General features: G+C 34.9%; 1 protein-coding gene across 2 annotated transcripts; it reads left to right on the top strand.

Moving 5' to 3' along the window:
- Positions 1-7: 7 nt before the first annotated feature.
- Positions 8-13,791, top strand: LOC117332796 (rab5 GDP/GTP exchange factor-like). Of its 2 annotated transcripts, XM_033891833.1 has the most exons (8): positions 8-95; positions 1,044-1,343; positions 2,645-2,769; positions 3,740-3,772; positions 3,839-4,072; positions 4,902-5,129; positions 7,149-7,405; positions 8,273-13,791. In XM_033891833.1, exons 2-8 carry the CDS (start codon positions 1,135-1,137, stop codon positions 8,834-8,836), a joined length of 1,650 nt encoding a protein of 549 aa, XP_033747724.1. In that variant the 5' UTR covers positions 8-95; positions 1,044-1,134; the 3' UTR covers positions 8,837-13,791. The 2 variants fall into 2 exon arrangements, with proteins under 2 accessions (XP_033747724.1, XP_033747723.1); XM_033891832.1 differs by lacking the exon at positions 3,740-3,772 and having other exon boundaries at positions 3,806-4,072.
- Positions 13,792-14,292: the final 501 nt, after the last annotated feature.

Here is a 14,292-nt window from a genome sequence, read left to right as displayed (position 1 = left end):
ACCTTGACCCTGACAGTAAGATTCATGTGACGAGAGATATGCAGACTGCTGGTGACTGTTGCTTTAGGATCGATAATCATTCGTCCACAAAACCTGTAAGTATTGCATAATTAGTTTGTACTATATTTGTATTTTTCATACATCAAACTATTTACGTTATTTCATCTAAACAAATGCTAAATTTCGATACTAAAGTGGTCGTTGACTTTGCTTATTCAGATTTGTCGGATGACAAAATTCGACTCGTACGTGCGTGCACAAAGAATAAAGTTTACCGAGACCCAATCGATTTTTATCAAACAAACATTGATTCAGTCCGTTTTAACAGTCTGAGAAAATGTATTTATGGGATTGTCATGTTAGTCTAGAGACCAGATATGAAAAAATAGGCAAACTGAATTAATTTACTGGTGAAAACTGATTAATAATCGGGTTTGGCAAAACCACCAAATTGCGTATAATAAGGTTATACGCAAACTTGCCTATTATACGCCAGTTGAATTATTGCTGTGTTACTTAAGATAGCCAAAATCACTTTTAAACTTAGCTTTTTAAAAAATTCACCCAAGTCGTATAATATAGTCATTAAATATCATACACATGCAAAAATAAGAAAAATATTTGCAGGTTGAAGTACCAAAATTAAAATTGATGCAATACTTCCGGTAGAGCAGAGATCTATGCAGTATAATATATACTAACTAGTTTTTAAGTAGACAATGCTTTCATTAAACATGTTTTAGTAAAATGTCATTCACCTTGTCATGAATTGATGCGCTGTTAGATAATATATTGCAAAATTCACTGTTTAAACAATTTTGAAATCCATACTGCAACTTGTGTATAATATATATATATATGCGAGTTGGCATTTTTCTGCAACATGATAATCTTATAAAACATTTTTTTGTAGATTCCAATTCCATCAACTATGTCACTTATAACTTTATAGACAGTTGTGTTTTACATTTTACCACAAACAAAATATCTGGATAAAAAATTTTCAAATTATACATATGGTGAATTTGTTCTACTTGTTTCAGATCCACAGTGAATGAGCGAGGTTGCTGAATATGTTTGTGTGAAACATCACCTGGACTAGAGTATTACAAACAGCCACACTTATCTAACAACATGAGTTCCTCACGTAAAACTAGTTCTAATAAGAAGATCCATATTGATAGATCTGATCTTTTGTGTAAAAATGGTTGTGGTTTCTATGGAAACCCAGCATGGCAGGGGTTCTGCTCCAAATGCCACAAGGAAGTCTACCAGAAAGCCAAGCAAGCACAAGCCCAACATGATAGCACCATGAAACAACCAAAGGCTGAAAAATCTAAAGGGTAAGGGTATTATTGGAAAACTAAATTTATTTGAAATTAGGGTGGTATACTGGAATGGGGTTGTCTGTCCATCTGTCAAGACATTTTGTCCGGACATACAACTCTTCCTAAACTAGGGGGCCGATTCCAATGAAACTTCACACAAATATAAAGGATCATGTAAAGATGTGTATGCAACTTTTTTTTTCTTAAATTTTTGGTTTAGTATGGTAATTGTTCCATGTAAGCAGGTTTTTCTGATAATAATTTTGTCTGAACCACTCTTTCTAAATTGGTGGTCCAATTCCGAAGAAACTTCACTCAAATATAAACGATGATATGTAGATGTGCATGCAGCTGTATACAGTCGTTTCAATTCCAAAATTTTGGTTGTCATGGTAACTGGTCAATATAAACAGGTTTTTCTTGTTTTTTTTAGGGATAGTAAATACAATAGTCATTTCGTTGCCATTGTTCCAAATGAGGGGTAGCGGTGGTATTAGGTAGCCATTAGCTTATAGTTATACTTTGTATATTAAGAGTACCTCTGTAGAATCTTAATGTCACATATATCCAAACCACTATAGGGAAACATATATTAATTAATTAATATGATAATGCAGATGTTAGTGAATTGTGATTTTATAAAGATGGCTTAATTTTATTATCTTATTCTTGTCAACTTGACAGGAATGATTAGAAATGGATATGCAGAATTCTGTTGATACAAAAGGAAAATCTGGTCAGAATACCATATGAATGAACAATTTGGTGTGTCATTGATCTGTTTTTACTGATTGGTTTATTCCTTGTGACAAGAATTTGTACTTTTGCGATTCTTAGTTAGGGAAAAATCAATACATCTTCCAAATAAAGTCAACTGGTGCATCTATAACATATGGGGAATGTATTGTATGGTTGATATAGTAATAATAGTATAGAGTATTACTATTACCGGCCCAATTTCACAAAGATTCCTTAACAATTGGATCACAGCAACTTTCCATCATTTTTTCAATAACAGTCGGCCTATGTTTCACAAGATTGTATCCCAACAGCAAGTATATGTATCATCATTTTTTTTTATATTGGGCCTGGTTTCACAAGCATGAGACAGGTTAGAGTATTTTATGAGCCCCTGGGGAAATTAAAGCTTCCTTGAAGATGAATTCCCAAGTATCATTATTTTTTGTTTTTTCTTCCCCAACAGCCCAACATTTATGATGAGATGCTTATGAAAAGCTGCTTAATTGAAAGAAGTTGAAAATAATCATTACATAATGACTAAGCTTGACTAATTTTTTTTGGTCGTTACTTTCCAGGTCAGACTTTGGCGGATTTAATGTAATTCCAGCATCATTTACAAAATTTGAAGAGAAGAAAACACAACATGCCAACAAAAGGACACATACTGTAAAATCAATTTTTCGAAAGTCAGCATCAAAAGGTATAAACTCTACAACTATCACTTTGCATATTTGTATTGTCAAATTTGTTTTGATGATTTGACTCTGTATCTGGACACTTGTGTTTTTCCTGCCAATGTAACTGTGTTAGCTAATATAAAAGACCCATTCCCAATGCATTTAAGCTTATTTCCCCCAAATGAACTTTAAAAATTCCCAATTGTGATGTTTGTTTGATAGTCCAGTACAAAATTGATGTGTGTCATCCTGTAAAGCTAGTATTTACACAAAGTACTTCAAAATTGGTAATTAGAATATGCCACTCATAAAAGCAATGATTTGTGTGTAAAATTTTCCAAAATTGGCTTATCGAATTTCCCCCAAATATCTAGGAAAAACAATGGGACCGAACATTGTTTACAAGTGCATTAGAATCGTAACACCTACATTTTCCTTATATTGCGATTTGTCTTATCCCTCGAAGAAGCTCATTATCTAGACTCAAGTGGTTAAGTTTATACTTTCACTCTCTGCACCCCTGGAATATGTCAAAATCTCAGACACACGACAGGCTGTTTGATTGGCGTCAGGAAAAATGCTGACCATTTACTTATATATTAGCTGATACAGTTTTTTTGAAGATCATGCAGGATAAGCAAATAAGTTCAAAGTCAAAGCCACTCTACTTAATGGTATGGCATGCTTGAGATTTGTTTAATATACATCAGAGGATCAACTTGAAGTCTTTTTGTGTCATCCACAAGATGGTGGTTACTGAGCCTTCAATATTGTCAGGACATATTCAAGGTTGCAGACAGCAAAATTGAGTGTACACCTGGAGTAACAAGGATGATAGAAGCCATTTTTGAGGACTGTAAATATTCAATCATATCAATACTTAGTTTCTTAGGTAACTTTGAGGGAAAATGTAACATTTCAGGCACATAACGTAGTTTCAATGATTGATTATTTTCACCAATTGACTTAACATGAATTTCTTAATCCCGACAGAATCCCAACAAGTTCCACAACAGAGCAAATCAGGTTCTCTTAACATGAATTTCTTAATCCCGACAGAATCCCAACAAGTTCCACAACAGAGCAAATCAGGTTCTCATGAGAGTAGACGGGTCTGTCTGGAGTTCCAACAAGTGGGGACAGAGTTTGCAGAATTTTTGAAGAAAATCCAACACAATGCTGCACTAGACGTGTCAAAGCATATCAAGGCTGTTGTAGATCGTGTCCAGAACATGCCCGACACTCCTGTGGAGGAATTGGCCGAGTTTGTACAAGACTTCTATCAGACTCTCGGGGACCGTGTCAATAATAATCCCATCTATAAGGGTTAGTATTATATTGATGTCATTTTAGGGGACACAAAACTCATGAAATAATGATCCTGTTGTAAACACTGTATCTCTTTTCTAGTGCAACAACATAGTCTGTCTTTTGGCCATGCTTTCACAAAAATTTTTTAAAGGCACAATTTATGGTTTGACTTTTTACATGAGAGAGGCAGAGTGCATACAGGGATAAGTTCTGACCAGCTTTACCCAAGTGTAGGTCTGAAGTTCAGTTAGAAACCCTTTTCTCAGGTAGATAATATTTTATGAGTGTATCGTATCCCTGTAAAAAAAAAGATATATAAAGAATACAGATTTTTGTGATGAATGTATAACATAGAGTAGGGTTATTGGAAATAGTTATATGTTTGTTCTATATAGATATTGTTGACTTACAACAGTCTGAACAACATAATTGGTGTCATAATGTATTGATGCATATATCTATTAAAGCCATACAGTACTTGGTTCATAATCTGCACTTGATGAAGATAATCAATCCTTATATAAGTCTGATTAATCATTGAATTCATTGCAAGCCTTTAAAGGAAATGCAGTTAAGTTTTATAAGTACTTGAAATTGGGCCTGTAGCATGCTAGGGTGAATGGCTACTAATTATAAGTTTGTTCCAATGAATGACCTTGACCTACATTCAAGAAAACAGGGTCAAATAGGTTAAAATTTATAAAACAACTTCTTCCCTATAACCAAGAGGTTCATGGTCATTATTAACATTGAGCTTGTAGCGTGCTGTAGTTAGGGCGATCAAGTTGGTTTAAATGAATGACCTTGACATACATTCAAGGGGTAATTTAATTGTCTTTAACAGTGTACAGTAGTGAGACTATGGAGAAACTGATGGACTATACAGAGAGGTATGTTATGGTACGACTGTACGCCTCTGTGTTCTCCACACCTGATACACAAGATGAACAGAAGGATCTACAGATACAAGATAGGATTCGTAGTCTGCATTGGATCACTGCTCAACAACTAGACACTTTGATCAATGACCACGACACTACTGTAAGACAGTTGGTGGATAAGGCCATCACAGGTAAGGGGCAATATTGTGTGTACATCCCCTAGAACAGGCCATCACAGTTAAGGGGCAATATTGGGTTTACATCCCTTAAAACAGGCCATCACAGGTAAGGGGCAATATTGGGTTTACATCCTCTAGAACAGGCCATCACAGGTAAGGGGCAATATTGTGTGTACATCCCCTACAACAGGCCATCACAGGTAAGGGGCAATATTGGGTTTACATCCCCTACAACAGGCCATCACAGGTAAGGGGCAATATTGTGTGTACATCCCCTACAACAGGCCATCACAGGTAAGGGGCAATATTGGGTGTACATCCCCTAGAACAGGTCATCACAGGTAAGGGGCAATATTGGGTTTACGTCCCCTACAACAGGCCATCACTGGTAAGGGGCAATATTGGGTGTACATCCCCTACAACAGGCCATCACAGGTAAGGGGCAATATTGGGTGTACATCCCCTACAACAGGCCATCACGGGTAAGGGGCAATATTGGGTGTACATCCCCTGGTCAGGCCATCACAAGTACAGGTAAGGGGCAATATTGGGTTTACATCCTCTAAAACAGGGCATCACAGGTAAGGGGCAATATTGGGTTTACATCCTCTAAAACAGGCCATCACAGGTAAGGGGCAATATTGGGTTTACATCCCCTAGAACAGGTCATCACAGGTAAGGGGCAATATTGGGTTTACGTCCCCTACAACAGGCCATCACTGGTAAGGGGCAATATTGGGTTTACATCCCCTAGAACAGGCCATCACAGGTAAGGGGCAATATTGTGTGTACATCCCCTACAACAGGCCATCACAGGTAAGGGGCAATATTGGGTGTACATCCCCTACAACAGGCCATCACAGGTAAGGGGCAATATTGGGTTTACATCCCCTAAAACAGGCCATCACAGGTAAGGGGTAATATTGTGTGTACATCCCCTACAACAGGCCATCACAGGTAAGGGGCAATATTGGGTTTACGTCCCCTACAACAGGCCATCACTGGTAAGGGGCAATACTGGGTATACATCCCTTTAAACAGGCCATCACGGGTAAGGGAAATATCGGGTTTACACCCCTAGCACAGAAAAGATATTTAGGCCAACACAGTTAAGGGGCGATGTTGGGTTAACATCCCCTAGATCAAACACATGATAATTAGGCCATCATAGTTAAGGGGAAATACTGGGTTTACACCCCCTTAAACAGCCCAACACAGTTAAGGGGCAATATTGCCTTTGGGTTAACACCCCCTAGATCAGACATGATACTTGGGCAATCACAGGTGGAAAAGGAAATGCATGTATACTTTAAAAAAAAAATACATCGTCTAAGGCTCTTACAGAAGGCTAATTATAAACTTTCTCAAATATCACCTGATCATACTACACTGTGATATGCATACATGTATATGCAATAGGGATTTAGGGTAAAAGTTCTGAAGGTTAAGGTTGATTTTACTTAATTAGAACAAGAAATATGTTGTAATACAATCAAACACCCCAACTCGGGACCAGTTAATGTATATGACTTCCTGCCTACCCTCACCTGTGGTCCTGATGTCATAAATTTGAAAATACTCTTTTAATTATTTAGATTAGTATAACGTCTCTGTAACTTTTTTGATTGTGAACATCATTTAAGCAACCTTTAAAAGATTAACCAAAATTGCAAATTTACACAATTTTTGCCTTATAACTGGTAGCCAATGGTAAATTTAAGGAGCCATGGCCACTAAATATGCTCCACTTTGAGCCCTGTTGATAGATCATGTTGTATGCACTCTTGTGCAACTGGGCCAACATGTGTCCAACAAATCTGATTGGCTGAAATTACACAACATCACAGAGCACTCACACAAGCATGTAGTATGATGTTTTATCACTGTTGCAGAGTGCCATTTGATATCAAATGTAACGCGTGATCAAATGTAGACCAATCATTATCTGATACAAAACTGAAAATGTAATAATTTGTGTTATTGAGCATTCATTCTATACAATGGTTGCATTGTTTACGAATCTTATTTCAGAGATCATCGACATGAATGCTAAGAAGTCTCCCCCAGACAAGCTGGTGTGTGTAGTAAACTGTTGTAAGTGTATATTTGAGGTGATCAAACAGTCCAAGTCAGGACCAGCTAATGCAGATGACTTCTTACCTGCTCTCATCTACGTGGTCCTGAAGGCAAACCCTCCTCTACTTCACTCCAACATACAGTATATAACTCGATTTGCCAACCCCAGTCGTCTTATGAGTGGCGAGGCTGGATACTACTTCACAAACCTGGTAAGTGCGATGACTAGTTTCCCTTAGTCACTAGGTTTGCACATTCCATTAGGGGACTGATCGGAAAACAACATCATTTATCAGAAAGTACTAGAGAGATCTTTCTCATATTTCATATATAAGTTCCCCTTGGTCTGAAGTTGGGTATGTTGCATTTTGGGACCAATTGGAAAACAACATCAGCCATCTTGGATTTTGATCATTGAAGATTGTTATCACTCTTTCTCAGAAAATTCCAACGGGATCTTTCTCAAATTTCATATGTAAGTTCCCCTTGGTCCCTAGTTGTGCATGTTGCGTTTTGGGACCGATCAGAAAACAACATGGGCGACAGGCAGCCATCTTGGATTTTGACTATTGCAGGTTGCTCCTGCTATATTGTACTCTATTAAGGTATTAAATGTTTTGAAAGAAGAGTGAAAGAATGAAAAAGAAGAGAAAAGATAAGTCTTTCATATGACTGATATAGATCATTCAGTTGTGAACGCCAAGATCCCTCAGGGATCTCTTATTATTTTCTGTATTTAGCAGTACCATTCTGCTTTTCCCCTCCTTCCGAAGGTAACCACTCCCTCATGGAGATTGATGCTGCATACTTAGTTTTGTAATGAAAATCAAAATTAATTTGAAAATAAATCTGCTTGATTGACCAGATACATGTAGGTTTTGGAGAATATTCCTGTACTAATTACATTTACCTTTAAATATTAACCTAAAATCTAGACATATGAATAATATTAGATAAAAAGTCCTCTGTCTTGCCTATACACTATAATGTATAAAAGGTTGAATGTACATAAATTCTATATTTTTTTCTTTGCATGATATCAATGTATTATTAAGTTCATGTTAATAATCTTTTCTCAGTGTTGTGCTGTGGCATTTATTGAGAGCCTGGGTGCAGAATCACTGGCCCTGACTCAGGAACAGTTTGACCGTTACATGTCTGGAGAAGCTGTCCCACCACAAGTTGGCAATGAATACATGTGTGAGGGACTACGTCTAATGTATGAAAACCTGAAAACTCTGGCAGAGTTAAAACAGCGACAGGAAAAAGTCATGGCAGACACACTTCAGCTCCAGCAAGATATGAGAGAATTCAAGGAAAGTTTCAAACAAGAAATAAAGAATGTGTTGGACCGTACACCCCTTATTATACGACCAGCCAAAACCAAGGTAGACATTGATGCAGATATCTGTGTAGAGTTACCTTCCCCTTTATTACCCGAACGAATCTCTGTATCCTCCGTTTCTACATTAGAATGTACCAACACTGTGAAAGAGGGCTCGGATTCAAGCAGCTTAGAACCAATGGAGACAGCAGATAGTCAGACAGACAATCAGAGTTGTGACTCGGGACCAAATGATCCTGCTGATAGTAATACTCAAGCAACGGACATGCTACAACCACAATCTGCATATGCTAGTTGATTTAGTTGTGATATTGGAGGCAAATGTAGGTACAGTGTTAAGGATATCCAATTTATTAAGTACAATTCCAGTAAAATATCTGCCCAACGACAGGAATCCAGGTTTGTGAAGCAGCGGCCACCCATACATGTGATCTAATTCAAACACTTCTGTATGATGGTATAGGCTACATTTTCTCCATCACCAACCTTGCATAGAATTTCTTTAATTCTGGATTCCTACCGTTGGATATATATTTTACTGGAATAGCCCAAAGTACACCAATATTAATGTACGATAGTACACTGTTCATAGACCACAATACAATCCATGATTCACCAAAGTACATGTAATGCATGATAAATACAAGATTTAATGATACAGTGTACTCATCATTGTAAGTCTGTTTCAGTATAAATGTTATTTTTTCCAAAGAAAATCTGCTCAAACATTAGACATTTTCCTGGTAAACTCAATGTGTCTTTGAAAAGACATCTGGTGAATGGGTCTACATAATAAAGTTTTAATCTCTTCAAATTTATTTTACAACTTCAAGAAAATTATATAAAGACAAGCAAGAAATTGCACATTTAAAATACTTATATACAATTGTATTTTTTTCAAACATGAACTGTACTTAAAAAATACTATCTCAAAACAAGTATGTTTGTCATTGAATCATGTATTGTGAATACTATTGTGATTGTATTCTAATTTCTATTGGCTGCAAGTACCTAATACATACTTGCCCTACAACTTTTTATAACACAAAATTTAATTTTGGTCAGAGGTATGCAAATTCATTTGCATCTCAACTTAATACTCATTTTGTCTTTTTCCTATTAAATCAGCACACATATTTGATGATTTGTGAAAAATAATTGTATGTCCTGCACTAGTCTGTATTCTGAATATCTATAATTATGAGGAAAATATCTATGAAATTTTGTAAATAGAAAATCTGTAAGAAATCAAATTAAATCAAAATAAGAACAAAATCTAGCAAAGAAAATCTAGGAAATAATAGAAAAAGACGGTAAATAAGTGTTAGTGTACCTACTGGTTTATCAAACTTTGTGTTTTAATTCAATTTCTATTGATTAGATTGTGATTGATAATTGAATGAATACCTTGACATTCTTCAGATTCCATTTCAACAATTTTTTATATACAAGTGATATTTAAAATTCACTATTTATAAATTTGTCATCTTCTTTTCATTGTTTTATCAATTTTGGATATTTATCCATAATACTTGAAATATTTTACGATGTGTTTATTTAACATAAGTGCTGTTAATAATTCTCATATATAATATATAATTTTTTGGTATCAATAAATACCTAATGTTTCAAGAACAGAAATGAAAGTAATAAAACAAGAAAAAAATCATAGTAATCAGATTTAGTTAGGACCTTTTATAATTTCTCAATTGTATGAATAATCATATACCCTGTCTCGTCTTTTTCGGATGACAACTAGATCTAAATTGTGAAGGCTACAGTATTCTGGTAACAGCATTAAATCTGTAGTACTGGACACTACTATGCCCGTGCTACGCCTGGAACTCACAACCTCTTGCAATTGTTCACTGAGCAGACATCCTACCATAAGGCTAAAGGGAATTACCTGCTAGCTTGATCGAGTAAGGTCACCTTTACTCTCCACTTTTACAAGCTATCTGACCTAAAGTCATAGTGTCCAAGTTCACAATTACTTTTGAGAATCAGGGAATTGTCAAAAGTAAGAAATACAAATTTCTGGTACAAATGTATTGGGAATTTTCCATGGTGATGCACCGATATAAGAAATCAAAGCTGTTAGTTTGGTACAATAAATATTCTAATTAAAAAGTGCATGTATATTAGACATTTGAAACAGGATAATCTCCCTTTAGCCTGGACATGATTGGAGCCTGTGGGGTATGTGATGTGTGGAACAATGTACACTTTAATTTGTTCCAAAACAAATAAAATGCCTGCAATATTTTTCCTTTTACTTAATGAAGAAAAAAGAAATTTAACTGAAACTTGAATCAGGCATGTATTTTTATTAAATAATTTTATTATTAAATTGTCTGAATTTCTAAACCAGATATTTATATTTCTAAACTTTATTGGGATTCTTAACTTTAAACTAACCTTTGCTTGGTATGTGCTTCTGTTTTTGCCTACTTAGTTTTATTATCCAAAATTTAATGTTTAAATTTTAAAAAAACAACATTACATGTAGTTTTAAGATGGGAAGGTTTCAGAATTTTTATTACACATTTTTGATTACTGGTAATATTTCACATAAGTTATCAAGATCAATTGTCATGCTTGTAATTGTGCATGTTTTGTGAAAATAAGCTTGCAGTGGGGCCTATTTACTGTTAGTTCAGTATATTTACTTAGAGGTTGATAATAGCTGTGAAGTCAATGTTAGCCACGAGAACAATATTTGCTGTGACTATTGCTGTACATATACTGAATGTATTACATCACTTTTATATAGTATACTGTCTCACAGAAGACCTTGGTGTAGGGTCTTTTCCTGGTCATTATGGAGTAAATAAATATAAATCTGTAATGTGCACTATTGTATGAAATGAAAGTATTTGTATTTGATTTTGTGGCTTTAAGATCCTGTTTACATTGTTTGTGGTATAAAGGGTAAAGAAACTAAACAAAATGATACTTATTTTAGGTACATACCAACAAAATTTTCTTGATTCAACAACTGCAAAATTCATGAATATATATGCTTGGCAAATATTAAAAAATGATATACAGAAAAGAGCATCATTCTGTCAAACCTTTGAACGAATCCATGCTTTAATGTATGGGACTGGTCATCCTTACTCCAAGCAATGACGTCCTCTTAAACGCAGACATGCAATACAGTACAACTTATATTAATTTACAAAGCATTTTAATTCTATAAAATAACAATTCAAAACTTAATTCTAAAATGCAAGCCGAAATGTTTGGTATTTGACTTTTACTTTTGATTTTGTTTTCATTTCTATTAACTGAAATATTAAATCAACAGCCACTTTTGCTGATAGTTTCAATAAATATTGTTTGTTCAACATGAAAAAAAATGTACATGGAGAAACATATTACCGGTAATACATAGTGTACCAAAGATATATATGAAAATAGTAGTGCCACATTCAGCGACTTATTTTGATACATGTATATTCATTTAATTTCAAAATTTCAAGAAGGAAACAGGCTGATAATAAAAATAAGCACTTATATGTTTAATATTAAGCAATTTTACAATGGATGACCTGAGGCAACTGAAGTAAACAACTAAGTTATTTTACATAGAGCCACACTGAACAACACTGATTGATAAAAATATGAATTCAGTATTATGTTTTGAATCAAGATACTGGTAGATAAGAGGTAGTGTATACACATATTATATTAGTACCAGTTCTTCTTTGGTTCATCTTCTTCATCTAATGATTTTTTTGTTCAGGTCTTAATTCCTGAACCATAAAAGATGTGTCGATAAAACTTGAAGGATACTTGCACCACTCAAATCCAGGATGCAGTGCATTGTCGTTAGGTCACAGTGAAATTGACCTCAAGGTCAAACGTGTCATCAATGCAAATTTCCAATAATTTCTTGTCGGGGCCATTACTTCTAAACCATTGAAGAAACTTAAAAAAACTTGAAGCATACAAAATGTACTTGCATCATGTCAGGCCAATGTCAGTGCACTGCAGTTATGTTTTTGTGACCTTGACCTCAAGGTCAAACAAGTGCAAATATTTCCGCAATTTATTATCCAGGCCTAACCTTCCATGTGTTTGAAGATGTTGATGAAACTGGTAGCATAGTTATATGGTCTAAAGAGTCTGAAGATCAATGGTCAAATCAGTGCACATTTTTCCAATCATATTTGTTTGGATGATAACTTTTAAACTACTTTCAAACTGCCCTAAGATCACTTTGACCTCATGGTCAAATGTGAAAGTGCAAATTTTTTTCATAATTTTGTATCCAGCAATAACCATTTTAAAATTAAATATCTTAATGAAATGTGCTGTACATTTACCACCCAATTGACCAAATGCACTGCTGTCTTTGGATCATTGTGACCTTGACATCAATGTCAAATGTCAATTGAGTGCAAAAAAAAAAATCTCTGGTTAATAATAAATCAATCAATATCTAATACCTCAAGTTTGTCAAAATGTAACCAAATGACATTGGGGTATGTTAATTTGCCATTAATATTTAAATTTGATATAATTAAGAATTCTAGTTCTGTCAAATTTAATGAGAATATTTCAAGTTCATGTGTAATAAAAGAGAAAACAGCTGTTTTGTCACCTCTACAAAGAAATCCATTTTCCAGCTGCTACTTATTTTCATTAATTGATGTTATGAAATTAAGATAATGAAATAAAATCAATTGTTGAATATGTTTTTCTGTAGTCGACTATTTAAGTTATTTATATCCTCATGTTTAGATCACCTAGCTGCTTTAAAAAAACAGTGCTTATAAAAAGGGACAGCCTTCATCATCTATATGTTGTCCTCCACATTATCTTCAAATTGCTACTGGTCCTGAATGGGTGGTTGATTTCGATCAACTTAAGTGGGACTTGGAGGGGGGTCTCAATATTATATTTAAAAAGAGCCTTGGTGAGGGAAGGGTCCAAAAGGGGGATTTGAGGTAAATTATTTTATTTCCCTCTATGAAGCCTGATGGATTTTAATCAAATTTGACAACAGCATAATTAATTAGGTGAGGAAGGCTAAATATTAAACAGAACAGTTGGCTCTCCTAGGGGACGAACCAAATTGAGCATTTTTAAGTGATTATTTATGGAGCTTCATTAACTTAAGTCTTCGGCATCATTGGACTACAGGAACTGAATATTGTTTCCAGGTGTATAACTGAAATTATTGGCCTAAGTCTGAGAAGACTCTAGTCAAATTTTGTTATTAAAGTTGATTGCTTACAATTTTAACTGAATTTGTTTTAAATCATTGGAATCAAAAAGCTATTAGTTATTCCTGTATATCCTAAATAAGAGTGTATTGCCACCAAAAAATCCAGGTGAGCAATGCAGGCCCTTATCAGCTCACATGGCACAAAGTGCCAGTGAACTTGTGTTATTGTGGTTGAGTGGGTATCCGTCATCCATCCGTTAACTTTTACTAAAAACTATAAGTAATTGAGAACTGATATTTGACAAGGAGGTACATGAGGAAGAGTACATTAAAATTTCCTCACATAAATGACCTTAACCTATTTTCAAGGTCACAGGGGGCAAATACAACTGTAGTTTAAAATTAATTTGAGAATCTTCTCATGTTCCTAAAGATGCAAGGTACTCATCTTTGGCCAATAGTCTCCTGCTATGGACTGAAATGGAATTACATCATATCAAAGTCACAGAATGTTAAAAACCCCAATTATCTTCTTATCAAGTTCAGGAGACCCATATGTGTAACATTTTTTCCAACAA

The sequence above is a fragment of the Pecten maximus genome, chromosome 8 (assembly GCF_902652985.1).
Source record: "Pecten maximus chromosome 8, xPecMax1.1, whole genome shotgun sequence".
NCBI classification, from domain to species: Eukaryota; Metazoa; Mollusca; class Bivalvia; order Pectinida; family Pectinidae; genus Pecten; species Pecten maximus.
The sequence above is the reverse complement of the archived record's forward strand: the minus strand, read 5'-3'. Positions and strand labels throughout refer to the sequence as shown.